This window comes from Chiloscyllium punctatum, chromosome 23 (assembly GCF_047496795.1).
Source record: "Chiloscyllium punctatum isolate Juve2018m chromosome 23, sChiPun1.3, whole genome shotgun sequence".
Classification (NCBI taxonomy): domain Eukaryota; kingdom Metazoa; phylum Chordata; class Chondrichthyes; order Orectolobiformes; family Hemiscylliidae; genus Chiloscyllium; species Chiloscyllium punctatum.
Genome location: NC_092761.1, coordinates 86,459,439 through 86,475,015, shown reverse-complemented (window position 1 = coordinate 86,475,015; position 15,577 = coordinate 86,459,439). Strand labels below are relative to the sequence as shown.

Below are 15,577 nucleotides of genomic sequence, written 5' to 3'. Positions count from 1 at the left end.
CGACCTTTAAGCGGCATTTGGATAGGTACATGGATGGGTGCTTAATCTAGGATAGAAGTTCGGCACAACATCGTGGGCCGAAGGGCCTGTTCTGTGCTGTATTGTTCTATGTTCTATGTTCTATGTTCTAAAACATCAAGTCTTTGACAAGCTCCATGACCAGTAGATTTTAGATATTAAAAAGTCAATGACCTTTCCTAATAGGCATCCATGTTGGATGTTTTTCTGTGTTTTTGTTCCTTTTGTAAGGAAATTACAGCCTGTGCTCAAAATGAGATGCTGTTCTTTTTCTCCCCCCTGGAAATTAGTAATTATTTTTATTTCATTGCAGAATATGCACCTTAGTGTTATTGGAATTGCTTATGTAAATATTGATTGTGTCTCAACACAAGAATAAAGGAATGGTCAGACAAGAAGTCATTTCCAGGAAGATGCAACTCTTATTTGGTTTAGCCATTTCTTGTGTTTATACAGCACCTTACTACATGCCAAAGCATTTCACAAACAATTAAGTTGTTACTGGATATGTTGGATAAACATAAATGCATTTTGTGGACACCAATATCCCAAACTCCAACAACGGCTTGCATTTATAAAGCAGCCTTTTTAATGGAGTAGAACATCCAAAAGATTTGAGGAGGGCTATGCAATATAATTTAGTACTGACTATGTAAGGAGATATTGGGTTGGATGGCTAAAAGCCTGGTCAGATGTGGGGTTTAGTGGGCACGCTGGAGTTTAAGATCCAAAAAGCTGATAACATGGACGCAATTTGTGGATTTTTTTCCTGTAAAAGTCAGGTTTGCTTAAGAAGTCAACATTATCCCAACCCAATCTAGTCCCAACTGCTAGCAACCAGCCCATATCCCTCTAAACCCTTCCTATTCATATACCCATCCAGATGCCTTTTAAATGTTGCAATTGTACTAGCCTCTACCACTTCCTCTGGCAGCTCATTCCATACATGCGCCACAGTCTGCATGAAAAGCTGCCCCTTAGGTCTCATATCTTTCCCCTCTCACCCTAAACCTATACCGTCTGGTTCTGGACTCCCTCAACCCACGGAAAAGACTTTGCCTGTTTATCCAATCCATGCCCCTCATGATGGGGGTATCTGTTCTGCATGGACGGGTTGAACCGAAGGGTCTGGTTCCGTGCTGTACATCTCTCTGACTCTGATTAGAGGTGCACCACGATCTTTGAGGATTGTAAGGCTGTAAGAGTTGAGGATGGCGATAGGTATGGAGGGATTTGAAAACTAAGAATCATCTTAACTTGTGATGTGAATGATGAATCCCCATTTAAGGTTTTTGAAGTGGAAATGTTGACCAGGGAGAACATCCCTTCCACACCAAGTAGCTCTAGATAAATGAGTCTCAACCTAACATTCTGACAGCATGTCCAACAATCTAAACCTTGGTGTGGGACTGGAAATCACAATCTTCTGATTCTCAAAAGTGAGAGTTTGACTCAGCTGGATGAAAATACTGGAAGTGAAAATACTTTCTCTAAATGAGAGAGTTGGAAATAAATGAAGTTGTGTGGATTTTACTGACACTTAGCAAGATTGCTTCTGCATCTTTTAAATGGTCTAAGTTAGGATTGTGGTGGCGTTGTACTGCTCTTCTTTAGAGTCGAGAAGGTTAAGGCTCCACTTAATACTCCTATGCTTAAGGGTTTTAATAGAGTAACTTAAGAAACTTTTGTACTAAGCAGAGTACATAGACTCTTGTGACTTAGATGGAGAATGAGAGAATGAGAAATTGAATGCAATACAGAGTTGTTGTGACCTGGCACATGGTGTGTGAAAGGCCAGTGAAAGCAGATTTAATAGCAACCTTTTTCTAATTGGGGAATAATGGATAATACTTAAAGAAAAGAGGGAGTGAGCAGAGGAGTTGTTTCAAGAATGGCCTTCTTCCAACCCGGACTATTCTATGAAACCCGCTGCTTGGAAAGCTTGTTTTCTTCAGTGTCTACAAAGCATATTGCTAATCAAGGTCATGTCAGTAATAATGACTGGATGTAAGGGGATTGTGTGCGCTGAATGTCACTTCAATTTAGGTTCAGTTAGTACGAGTCCACTAACATGATACATTTCCAATGTTGGTGGGACATGTACGTTTTGACTGAGGTCAGTTTTTCTATTTCTCACTCCGTTACCAATATTAATAGTTTGCGCTTTTCATATTTTTTCAATCTTCTGTTTTGGAGACAGTGGATCAGAGAGGAATTTGCAGGCTAATATGATGGGTAAGTAGTATACATACCATACCATACAGTTGGGTAGGAGTGGGGGAAGTGTATGCAGCACGGAAGTGAGATTGAACCCACAGAGCCCAAGAATCCTGGATATCAACTCTGAATTCTGAGTGGGACCAGTGTCAGCTCTTGGTGGAACTGTTTGGACTCTGCAGCAGAAATGCTCCCACTGAACATTAATCTCGCTCCATTCTCTACCGGTGTTGCATAATCCAGAAACTGCTCATCAACCAATAATTCAGAGCCTGATGAAATACTCCTGCTTTGCATTTTATCTTGTTCTACATTTACTGTGTCACCATGAAGACACAGGATCCTACATTTTAAAATAAAATACATTTATTCATGGGATTTAAGTATTGTCGGCTAAGCCAGTCCTTCACATCCATCTCTAATTGCCTTTAAAAAGCTGACAGTGGGTGCCATCTTTAAGCTGCTGTAAATCAGATGGTGAAGGTACACCCACCGTGTCTTTGGGGAGGGCGATTCAGAATTATAAATTTGTGATGAAATGGTGATTATAGATGATTTGTCTGTTGAGGGTGGTGGCATTTCTGTGTACCTGTTGCATCCTGTCCTTGAAGGTGGTGGAGTTTGTAGGCTTGGAGAGTAGCAAAATCTTTGGTAACACTGCTAGTGAGTTGTGTGGGTGTTACACATTAAACTCTTCCGATGTAATCTACTTGTGTAATATTCTCACTTTCCCTGGAGTCTCAAACTCCTTGTAAATTCTTCCTGGATGAAGGGCATTCAAAGATACCATTTTTCCCTACTTCCATTCAAAGATACCAAGTTGGGGGTTCTGCTGTTGAACTTGGCTAGTTTGGTGAAAACCTTGACAAGACATCAAAGACTGTTTGCTGTGTGCTGTGCAAAACTGTCGCTCATCATACTTTCAGCAATGTTTGCTATTGCCATCCTTTCTGTCCTGTCCGTTCCGGTCATGTTTTTTCACCTCTTTAGAGATGGTGTGAAACCAGTGTCAGAGCATAGGCACCCATCTGTATTTTGCATTCACATGTAATCACTCAGTTCTTTCAGCCGGTGGATAACTGGAGCTGGTTGTGTGAATTGGTGATTGTCCTTTTGAATGACGTGGAATAACCTGATCAGATCTGGATAGGTTGAAGACATTGGGGCTCTCCTGTAGAAGAGAGATAGGTGAAGGGGTGACAAAATGGAAATCTATTCATACTATATCATTCCTATTACAAGGTTTAAACTGTAGAAGTGTTTCCACTCACGAGTTTGAAACTTGGAACCATATTTATATGATGGCTATAAATCCAATGGGATGGAAAGTCCTCTCACCCAGACAATATGGAACTTGTTGCTATAAGATATAGTTGAAGCAAATTGGGTAATGCATTTAAGGGAAAGCTAGACAGGTAACTTGATAGGAGTGGGGGAGGCATTCATGTAAAGCAGGTGGGACAAATGGCCTGTTCTGCTAACGCTATGTATTGCTTGCTCCCACACCTTTCCTCCATTTTATGCAATTAAAGTTTCTCGCTGTGAACTTAACCATTAGTAATGCTGAGTGACCTTTTGGTATGTTTTTGTTGTTGCTGGGGTGTTAAGATCCACATTGTGATCCACGTTGTTCTGATGTGATCCCACCACCAAGTGACCATGCAATACCGCCTGAATTCTAATCGAGATATGGCTCCGTGGGTTGAAGGTTGTTCTCAAGATATGCTCCGTGTGGTGATAGTGTAATCAGGAGCTGGATACAACAGGCCAAGACAAGTTAGTTGTTCTACCCAAGAACATTTGGCTTTGATGAGCCAAATGTTAGCAGCCGATTTGGAGCCAATTGGAATGGAGCCATATCAAATTACTGAAAGTGAAGGTACCAATGGAAAGCATCAGGGGATACTTGACTCCTTCGTTTCAGGTTTTATGTAACACTTGTGTTTGTGTCTTTCACACGATAGAATTCTATGGTACAGAAGGAAGGCATTCAGCCCTTTACTGCTAACACTCTGTCTAAAAGAGTGTTTCTCTTTTATCGGGTTTCTCTGCTCTTTTCTCAAAAAGGAACAATAAATGTAGGGTTAAGTGTGTCTTTTTGAAACTAATGATTAAATTTGTTTCCCCTACTCTTGCAGGCAGTGCAGTTCAGGTCACAAAAAAACGCGCCGTTTTTGCCAACTATCTTTTAAAATTGCTGTTTTTGTGGCTGCTGCCTCTCGTGCTGTCTCTTTCTTCTCTTTCAGGCCCTTGTTCTTTGCATTCTGCACACCACCTTCTTGTGGTTTAGTTGGATTGCAATGGTCAATAAAGGTGGATATTGTCCCTACACTGGATTCCGATAATATCTCTGGGCACTCACTAAATTGCATTTTGTTCATGCCATACTTCAATCAAATTACCACCTTTCTTTGTCCTGTGGAAATTTCAAATAATTAATCTTGGCTATCAAAGTTTATCAGGGATAGTGATCGTATTGGCTGGTAATTAATTTAGGAAGATGGAAGGTTTTGCCTAGTGCTGCATCTGGGAATAAGGCAGGGTAGTAAATAACCTTCACGAAAAGCATTTGTCACCATGGATTAAATACTATATTTGTGGCTATATTGATTTATGACTAAAGCACTTAATGTTCTACAGTGCAGCACATGATAAACAATAACTAGAGTTTAGGATTAATTCTGCAAGGGGAAATAAAACTATAGCACAGTTTTGGTACTTTAAATTAAAAGGCTACTTTAAACAATTATTTAAAAATTCTCATTTTCTAGAAAAGGCTACAGTTTTTGCTTGTTCACTTTGAAAAAATTCAATCACAGGATGTGAGCATCAGTGACTTGGCCAGCATTTATTACTGATCCCCAATTGTCTAGGAGACCGTTTAGAGTCAATTACCTAGCTGTAGGTCTGGAGTCACATGTAAGTCGGACTAAAATTTCCTTCCCTAAAGGACTTGAGGGATTATGGAGAGTGAGATAGTGGAGAGAGGTGAGGCAACGTAAATAAGAGGGAGAAGTTCCAAATGGAAGTGTTGTTGGACCAGGAGCCAATATTGCTCAGCAGGGGGTGATGGGTGATTGGGAGATGTTTCATGCTCTGGTATGGGGTGGCAGAGTTTCCGTAATGTTGTAACCAATCCCAGGCATATCTCAGGTGGGCTAAGGCAATAATCACCACTTGAGCAGCAAAGGAGAAATTAAGAAGAATGGCCAAATAAGAGATTTTTGAAACAGGAGGGGAAGATGACAAGAGGAGAGAGTATTTTTTTAGGAACCATTATATGAAGGTTTTGCCTCTGAAGGTGTGACTTGAGATCAGGGAATGGAGTATTGAATTATATGAGAATCCTGAGCAACAGAGTGGAGGATTTCATAGGATTGGGCAGTCGCGCTGAAGTGGATGGGGTGGGATCATGAAAGGACTTGGAGACAAATATCTAAATCTATTTGCCTCGGAGTCTGGGTGGGCTACGTGGGGTATGGGGGAGGTGAGAGGGAGTTGCTTGACAGTGGAACTTGCTTTCCGTCAAAGTATTAGTCAGTTCTAAAATTGTTGACTTTTTGTTCCTGCAGATAACTGAACACCTGTACGCTAAGCCGTGTAACTAACTGCCACAGACATCCTCATGAGTTGGTCCAGCGTACAGCAGAGTGGTGGATTTGATTAAAAATGGGATTAATAAAGCTTCAGAACCCCAGCCATCCCTCGGCGCTCCTTCACAAGGCCAACCAGATGCGACTTTTGGGGACTCTGTGTGACGTGGTGATCTTGGTGGATAGTCAAGAATTTCATGCCCATCGGACTGTCTTAGCTTGTACGAGCAAGATGTTTGAGATTTTGTTTCTTCGCAACAGTCAGCATTACACCTTGGACTTCCTTTCACCAAAGACCTTCCAACAGATTCTTGAGTATGCTTACACTGCCACGCTCCAGGCGAAAGTTGAAGACTTGGACGATCTACTGTATGCAGCTGAGATCTTGGAGATTGAGTATCTGGAGGAACAGTGTTTGAAGATTCTAGAGACTATCCAGACCACAGATGATAATGATGCAGAAATGACAGTCACCGAAGATGAGGATGGAGGCAAGACCAAGTTTAACAAGAATATATTGGTGACAAAACAACTGTCTGGTGAGGATGTTGGCTATATGAGTAATCAGGCTGTACCAGTCAGGACGATGGAAGAACAAAGCCCTTCTGTCTCCACATCGTTTGGGCTTTCAGCAATGAGCCCCACCAAAGCTGCTGTAGATAGTCTCATGAGTATTGGACAGTCAATTATTCAAGGGTCTTTACAACAAGCCTCAGCAGATGAAGCATTCACTGCCGGGGAGAGGCATACCATGCTAACTGAAGTCAAGCACGAGATGATGCAGGTAGAGGAGGGATCCAGTCCCAAGACTGGCGAATCAGGCTCTTCAGCAGGTGAAAAGTTATCTGACACAGATAGGTACAAAGAAGCCCCTGGCACGCCAACACGTAGCAGTGTCATCACCAGTGCCCGTGAGCTGCACTATGTTCGTGAGGAAAACTCTGGAGAGCAAGCTCACGAGGCAGGGCTGGGTATACAAGGCAGCTTGGAGAGCAACCCCAACATGCAGGCTGAGAAACATGGCATGTTGTACCCTGTCCAATTCAACCGCAGAACTGACGGTCTGTTGGAGGTGCCTACTTCCTTATCCTCTGCTCTCCACGTGCAGCCTACACTCTCTGTGGCTATGGACTTTACTGGTTATGGGGGGCTTCTGCCTCAAGGTTTCATTCAGAGGGAACTTTTCAACAAATTGGGCGAGCTTGCAGTGGGCATGAAGACAGAGAATAGATCTGCCAGTGAGAGGTGTAACGTTTGTGGCATGGAGCTATCAGATAATGACGCCATTGAACAACACAGGTAAAGACATTGCGACCATGCCTTGTGGCACTCCTTGAAGGGTTGTTTAGCCAGTGGCAATGCACCCAGTCCTTATTCCGATTTATTGGGTGCTGGCAAAGGGAACTGATGAGAGGTTACAAGTGGGAAGCTACGAGAAAAAGCAGAAGGATCTTTACAGAGTCATAGGATGTTAAGAGGCTTTTTTCTTTTACTTTGAAATGTAAGGCCTGTCCATCTCCTCAATCTTGCTCCTGTATCTTTCCCCATGAACTGTCAGTTCTGATCCTGGTCGCCAGCTCACAGTCTATGCCCTTTTAAGTTTCCCATTTTACAAGCAGCTGTCTAATACCCTTTTAAATAATTTATGAACTCCACAACATGTTTTATAGCATACCACTCTCTGCTCTAACCAGCTTCTGTGCAAAAATCATTCTTTTTTTTTCTGACCTCCCCATTTGTCTCTCCGATAGTCTCCAACCAGCAACAGTGTAGATAGACAAACATCTTTTTAAAATATAACTAAAACTGACGGTGTTTTTGTTTTAATGGGAGCCACTTAGATGGGTTAGGTATAGAGGCTTAAGGGGCTAAATGGTCTACTATTCCAATGGTCTCGTTAGCATTCAGCTTGGAGTGGGAGAAGATTTGTAAAAGATTCTGTTTAACATAGATGAACGTAAAGTACAAGATGGAAAATGAAACCGCATATGTACACCATGAATGCCGTAGGATTTGTTGAAGATTCAGTAGAAGGAGTGCTCCTAGGCTCAAGAACTGATGGGTCCAACCAAAGGTAGCACAGCATAGAAATTGTACGGGCATCCAAATAGATGGTTTTCCTTGTCCATACTTGTTATCCTTAAGATCTGTTTCTGTTAGTAGTATTCCTTGGGATGAGTGAGGGTAATACAGTCTGTCAACCATTGCTTAATCCTGAAACCAAACTGTCCTTCAACTTTTCCTGGATATTATCTCGTGGGATCCAGGAGTGCACAGTGAAAAACTGGTATTGGTTGGTTTCATTATTGAAGAAAGGGTTAGCGAGTATAAAATGCGTGCATTCTGAAGGATGCAGGTTGTATGTAGCAGGCAGTAGAATGTTGTGTCACTGTTTCTCTCAGTCTCTCATTGATCAAATTTCTCTCTAATGTGAGGCAATAATGGAACAATGTTCCAACAAGGACTTCAGCTCTGTTGCAGTGTACCAGCTGGGGGACAGCACTGATGGGTATGAGTCAGTTCCAGTAAAACAGGGTGCTCTCTGAATGGAGGCACAGTGTTGTTGGGTACACATCTACAGTTGTACAACACTGGGATATGTTTGTGGTGTGAGCAAGAATGTCTCTCAAACAGGAACCAAATGAGTTCAGATTTCTCTGAGCAAGGGGTCAAAAATTGGATTTTTCTGGATCAGTTTGTCAATTTAATGGTTCTAGAAAGCACTTACTGTCAGCATCCTCCCCAATTTTGAAGAGGCCCTTGTGCATTTTGCAATGCACGCCTCCACCATCAACCAGATTTGCCTAGTAACAGATCTCCCTGTTGGAGATTTGGAGCCTGTTAATTGACTAAGTCGAAAATAGAGGCGTTGTCTATTTTGCTGGAGGGTGTGGTTCAGCTTAATTTTGACCAACGCCAAAAGTTCTTGCTTTGAGACAGTCTAACACCAGTCTGACATATCTCTGTTAGGGCAGTAGAGAATAGTTTTGAATCCTGATGAAAGGTTCTGACCTGAAGCATCGCCTCCCCTTCTCCTCTGCTGCTTGACCTGCTGTGTCTTTTCCAACTCAAGTGTTCATCCACTCTGAGCTGGAGTCTGGCACACTCCTCCTGGTGACAATGTAATGTGGACCATGAAGTGACCCACATTGAAAATATTTTCTCTTGCAGCATTAATACTGAGCAACACAGAGGAAGAGGTTGAATAGCCATCTTCTGTGCTGCCCACTCTGATTTGACCATGTTCAGATGCGAGCGGTGGCGTGGAGACTTTGCACCTGGAGTCAAAGACATTTGTGTATAACCCACCAGAGTTGAGCTTCAATAGACGCAGCATGATGTGATTGTTAAAAATACAAACCCAGTGTGGAGAAGTTCTGTAGGTTTGTTTGGCAGAAGCAGCGGTGAAAGAGAGAAAGAGTGAACTTTACTAGTCCAATTTGATTCTTTGAAGCCTTCTCAGAGAGGTCAGCTCCAGGTTTTCTCCAATGTCTTCACCTGTGACAGGTGGCTGAACGTACAGCTAAGAGTGTGGTGTGAAATGTGCAACACGCACAGGCAGGAGGTTTACAACGCTGGGCTGCCTCACGCCAGAGCGAATGGTTACAAATACGCTAGACGGGGAGGATGTGGGTTTCCAGCCCTCCCCTCCCCCCTCCCCTCCCACAAATGATGTGGCTCCTCTTAACACATCTGCAGACGTTGTGAGACCTTTCTTTACTGACTTGCGAAGGACAGCATGTTTCACTGTTGGAGTTGAGAAATAAGTCTGGGGAGTGTGGGCTGGGGATTTTGGGGGCTTGAAATGGAGGCATTATTAATTCCCAATCTGCTCATCTGGGGCTAGTCAGCAAGTAGAGCCAAGGCTAGTTTGTAGAAGTCCACTTTCAGGTTGGGTTTGCTTGACACTAGAACCCTGATAACTGGTTGCTAAGGCCTTGCTGAAGGTGCAGATTGCTTCTTGTTCCTGAGCAAATGCCTTGGTTTTCGTTTGTTCCTCATGTTGCTGCCAAGGGTGACCGTGTAAGTTAGTCTAATTAGCACAGTTTACAACGAGCAGTGTTGTATTTTGGAATCCAGTTACCAAGGACTGGACTGTGGTGACTCTACTCTGCAATAGGTGAAAGTGAGGACTGCAGATCTTGGAGAGTCAGAGTCGAAAAGTGTGGCGCTGGAAAAGCACAACAGATCAGACAGCATCCCAGGAGCAGGAGAATCCTCATGAAGGTCTTATGCCCAAAACGTTGACTCTCCTGCTCCCCTGGTTCTACCTGACATGCTGTGCTTTTTCAATGCCACACTTTTCAACTCTAATTTGTAATAGTCAGGACCATGGTGGGGTAACAGCACCAACTCCATAATATCTTGCTGGGTACGTCATCCTCATGTCTGTGTGTCCACTGCAGATAGTATTTGCAAGATCTGGTTATACTAGTTCAAATGTCACATGAAACTAGGCTTTAGTCCAACAGGTTTATTTCAAATCACAAGCTTCTGGAGTGCTGCCCCTAAAGAGCAATCCACCGAAAGCTTGTGATTTCAACCAAAACAGTTGTCATATAACCTGTCATATGACTTCTGACCTTGTCCACCACAGTCCAACACCAGAACCTCCACATCATGGTTATACTAGTGTCAGTACTTCTCAAGATGATAAGATATGATCAATCAGATCATCCTTACTTCTGGAATATTGCATGCAATTCTGGTCTCCCCTCTATAGGAAGGATGTTGTGAAACTTGAAAGGGTTTAGAAAAGATTTACGAGGATGTTGCCAGGGTTGGAGGTTTTGAGCTATAGGGAGGGGCTGAACAGGCTAGGGCTGTTTTCCTTGGAGCGTCAGAGGCTGAGGGGTGACCTGACAGAGGTTTATAAAATCATGAGAAGCATGGATAGGATAAATAGACAAAGTCTTTTCCCTGGAGTGGGGAAGTCCAGACTAGAGGGCATGGGTTTAGGGTGAGAGGGGAAAGGTATAAAAGGGGTCTAAGGGACAACTTTTTCATGCAGAGGGTGGTGCCTGTATGGAATGAACTGCCAGAGGAGGTGGTGGAGGCTGGTACAATTACAACATATAAAAGGCATTTGGAGGGGTATATGAATAGAAAGGGTTTAGAGGGATATGGAGCAAGTGCTGGCAAATTGGGGCAGCATAGTGGCTCAGTGGTTAGCACTGCTGCCTCAGTGCCAGAGACCAGGGTTTGATTCCAGCCTTGGGCGATTGTCTATGTGGAGTTTGCATGTTCCCTCGGTGTCTGCGTAGATTTCCTCTGAGTGCTCTGTTTTCCTCCCACAGTCCAAAATTGTGCAGGTTAGGTGAATTGGCCATGCTAAATTGCCTATAGTGTTCAGGGATGTGTAGGTTAGATGCATTAGTCAGTAGTAAATACAGGATAGGGGAATGGGTTTGGGTGGAGGGTTGGTGTGGGCTTGTTTGGCTGAAGGGCCTGTTTCCGCACTGTAGGGATTCTCTATAAATTTAGGCTATCTGGTCAGCATGGACGAGATGGACCGAAGGGTCTGTTTCCGTACTGTACATTTCTATGACTCTATAATGACAGACTGAAATCTTGCTCCCAATTCTTGCGAATTTCACTGGGGGCAGTTCTGATGGTGTCAGTATCTTCTGAGGATAGCATCTCATTCGGCTGAGCGACTTTGCATATGAGTTGTATCATGAGTTACACACTAATGTGAAACTTGAACTAATGCATCAGTGGAAAATGTAACAATTTTGGAGAAGAAAAATCACCGTTTTAAGAGCAATTGGCATGTGATCTCATCAGGGAACTCAGAATTTATTGTTTGAAGAACGCAGCATACCCACTTTTTATTCAGCTGTCTGTGGTAATAGTCTGGGCTGCACTCCCTGAAGAGACCCTGGAACTAGATAAAACAGTAACAGGACAGGTGAATAGATGTTTAAACAAAGAACTATTGAAAGCCATGGGGAAAACATAGGGATGTGGGATTCATTGAATAGCTCTTTCAAAAAGCAATGCAAGACTGAGTGCCCATCTCCTGTGCTGCAAGATTCTGCAGTTGTTTAGGAGCTTAGGATACAGGGTCACTTGCTGTTGTGAAGCTGCAAATTAAAATGCATTGGTACTTGCTTGAAGATGCAGCTTTATGGGAACTCTCTCCGTTCGGCATGTGTAACCTCTGCTGTTGATGATTTCCGGATTTTGAATGAGATTCCTTCGAGAAACCCCTTTAATCCACCCCCCCCCCCCCCCCCCCCCAACCTTAATCTTCTCCCTTCCCGTTACCATTCCCTTCCCTGTGTTTTCACTGCTCGCCTTATTAGTGGCACCTGGTAATGGAGCCTCCTAATCGAAACCAGGATTCTCTTTCTTTCTGCCTGGCCGGTGACAGACAGCTTTGTCAGTCCGAACATGCAATGCTAGGAAGTCCCATTAGCTTTATTGCTGGAAGATCCTGAGCTGTTCAGGAAATGAGTGCTGCAGTTAGGCACAAAATCCTGACCTGCTCGTGTAACCCCTGGTCATTGGGAAGACCTCTGTCAACACACTAGGGATTTCTGTTACTCTGGTTCTCGTCTGGAGTCCTGAGGTTAACAAAAAGTCTATAGATTGACATTCCTTTGGAAAGAAATCAGCTTGTGACCTCTGATTTATTCTTTGTATGAGAAGCATGAGGTGTTTATTTTTTTTTTGAAACTTGATGTATAATTTAAGACCTATGGTAATGTAGCCACTTAGATTTTCAAATAGCTTTAAAATAGAACTGTAGAGCAGAACATGTCCCACTGAAATTTTTTTCAAATATCCTCTTCCCTCCATAACTCATCCCATCCCCCACTATCACCGTACACTCTTGCCCCAACCTCCTCCACTATCATCGCCAACTTCACCACCTCGATATCTACCAGGATACTGATACACACTGACTTGCCCATGTCACCTCATATATTTATATATATGTTCAGGCTGGAATATTTGGTAAAGGAGATCAACTCATTCAAATTTTGCTTTTATGCTTCTAACCCAAAAGGCATTACTTCATAAATCATTGTGTCTGGAGATTAATTACTTCCTCCAAAACTATGGTTTTGAATTGACTCTATCCTTAATCTGTTGAAATCCACAGCTTTGTCCACTGGAAAAGTTCAATCTGAGCATTTTCTATGTTTTCCATCGATCAGACTGTGCAGATTGTCTCCCTTTTATGCTCATCGAAAATATTAGAAATGTGAAGTATAGAGACTGTAAAATATTGAGAATTTGGAACTCATTTCCACATCAATTCATTATTGTTCATTTTAGGGTAGCAAGATAAAATTGAGGGAAGAATAAATAAAAGGGCAGGAGATGAAATAAGTTGTGGGGAGGCTTGTGTTGAGCATAAACCTCCGTATAGACCAGTTGTGGCCTGTTTCTGTGCCGCATCGTTGCGATTTTATAATGAAACAACTACTGCACTATTTTTCATGGAGTGCTGCTGAATTAAGGATTTACTTGTTCAGAAGGATGGGCTGTGAATTCCAACTAGGTTGGTTTTGTAACTTTACTTTGGGGACAATGAGTTGATTTTGGATAGATTTTAAAATTGCAAATGCAGGATAATTTTTTTAACATTTTCTCTCAACCTACAGAATCTGGGATTCACAAGGTCAAACTGGTATTTTCTGAAATAAACTAGGCTGATGAGTGGGAAGCAGGTCATTCTTAAGTTGTTCTGTTGGGTGAAAAGCTAACAGCGCATTAAAGAGTTCAGTAAAGTCCATAGAAAAATTGAGCCCCAGAAATACTTGACAGGTTTTGAGCAGGTTAAATTTAAAAGCTGTTTTCTCTCTCACATTAGTTCAGTTCAGGAAATAAATAGTTTTCAGGCAGCTTTGCTTCTCTGTTCCTGTAGTCTGGGTTATGGTATAATTTAATGCTCTTTGCTGTTGACTTGCATTTCCCTAATTTGTCTCTCTTTGAACATTTCTTGAAAGGGATTTCAGTGTGTGTAAATGATGATGCGGGCTTGTAGTAAGGTACTGAAACCTCATAAACTTATTTATTTGAAACATTTTTAGCTGAAATGCTCATGTTTATTTGGTTCAGTGTCAAGGAAGTTTGTTGTTCAAGTAAGATTTAATGATGACTTAATTACTGAACCTCAAAAGTAAATTTTGTCTCAATCAGCATCATTATTATCAGGACTGGATTGTTGAAAATAGCTGTAATTTTAAAATATAAAATTGCACTTTATGTTTCAAATATATTTGAATGAATTTAAGCATTCCAAGAAACCAGACTAATGAATTATTTTGACCAGGAGAAATGATCTTCAAAATTTAAATAATCAAAATATTAGAAAGAATGAAATTGAGAAAATCATTAATTTCTTAGTGCCTTTGATTTGTCTTTAAGTTGTAACTTTTATAGTGGTGGATGTATCAATTGCATTGTACAACATGTAAAACAGAATCCTATTAATTTCTTCCACAATTGACCTGGCAAAGTTTCTGTTAAAATTTAGGTAGTTATGCAGATGGAATCTTGCATTGTCGATTTGTTTTGAGTGGCAAATTAGCAAACGTAACCAGGCAGTCTGTACGGGCCACGCCAACTCCTTTTACAAATGTTTAAAATATTTCTTCGGACTTAATTTTATTGGATGGCAGCTTGAAGGTATATCATGTTCAACTCTATGTAATTGCTTCCAGATATAACACAGGGTTATGTGTGTTAGAATGAAGGGTCTGGTAAGTGCTAGCTTCCTGTGTAAATTTGGTTATTCTATTCATTCTGGGCAGTCCTGGACTCTGTCATTCTTTTTCAAAAGTGTTTTCCAGGTTAGTGCTAGAGCACAAATTAATTCAGACTGAGTTAATAACTTGACTAGATTTCAAATAACTTTGTGATTTTCCAGAAGAGAGAAACTAAAGAGTTCGAGTCAAAATTCAACAATTTTGTCCTAATTTTGTTTGCCATTAATCCTTAAGTTGCTGTTTCTTCTTAGGATACTTGTCAATCACATTTTTTCATCTTGCTTTCCAATGTTGTTGCCTCTGTATTGCAGTAGCTACAAGTTTACTGTCCTCTGCAACCTCACATTCTCCCCGTGTCTGCGTGGGTTTCCTCCGGGTGCTCCGGTTTCCTTCCACAGTCCAAAAATGTGCAGGTTAGGTGAATTGGCCATGCTAAATTGCCCATAGTGTTAGGTGAAGGGGTAAATGTGGGGGAATGGGGCTGGGTGGGTTACTCTTCCGAAGGTCGTTGTGGACTTGTTGGGCCGAAGGGCCTGTTTCCACACTGTAAATAATCTAATCTAATCAGAAATTTCAGCAGAAAATCTTAAAAGGTGCCTTTAACAGCAGGTGTACATTACATTTTCAATGTTGACTTTTATTTTCTTAACCCTCTATATTTCCATGGAGTTGCTTGCAATGCTCCACTCTGTTCATTGAATCCTAGAATCCCTACAATGTGGAAGCAGGCCATTCAGTCCATCGAGTCCTCACTGACCCTTCAAAGAGCAGCCCGTGCAGATCCCTGCTTGCACATCTTTGGAGAGGGTAGGGAAACAGGTGACAATTCCCCTCTTTATTTTCAGATCCCTCCAGAGTGTTGCCCCTAACTATCCTGTCAATCATGTCTGCACCCTTCCCCTTCTGGCCTACTGCATATGGCCAATTTATCACTCTGTCACTGGTGGCCCGGATGTCCAGACCAAAAGCTCTGGGATTTCTTCCCTAAACTCCTGAATGTCTCTTGCTTCCTTAAGGTACTTCTTA

At 42.1% G+C, this 15,577-nt stretch overlaps 1 protein-coding gene across 4 annotated transcripts in view; it reads left to right on the top strand.

The window, feature by feature from the left end:
• Window positions 1–15,577, top strand: part of zbtb16a (zinc finger and BTB domain containing 16a) — a 271,241-nt gene that overhangs the window by 9,613 nt on the left and 246,051 nt on the right. For all 4 annotated transcript variants that reach the window (XM_072593392.1, XM_072593390.1, XM_072593394.1 and 1 more), the window contains exon 2: window positions 5,808–7,127. In XM_072593392.1, the coding sequence (XP_072449493.1) occupies window positions 5,905–7,127 (1,223 nt within the window). In that variant the 5' untranslated portion in view covers window positions 5,808–5,904. The remainder of the gene's footprint in view (window positions 1–5,807; window positions 7,128–15,577) is intronic.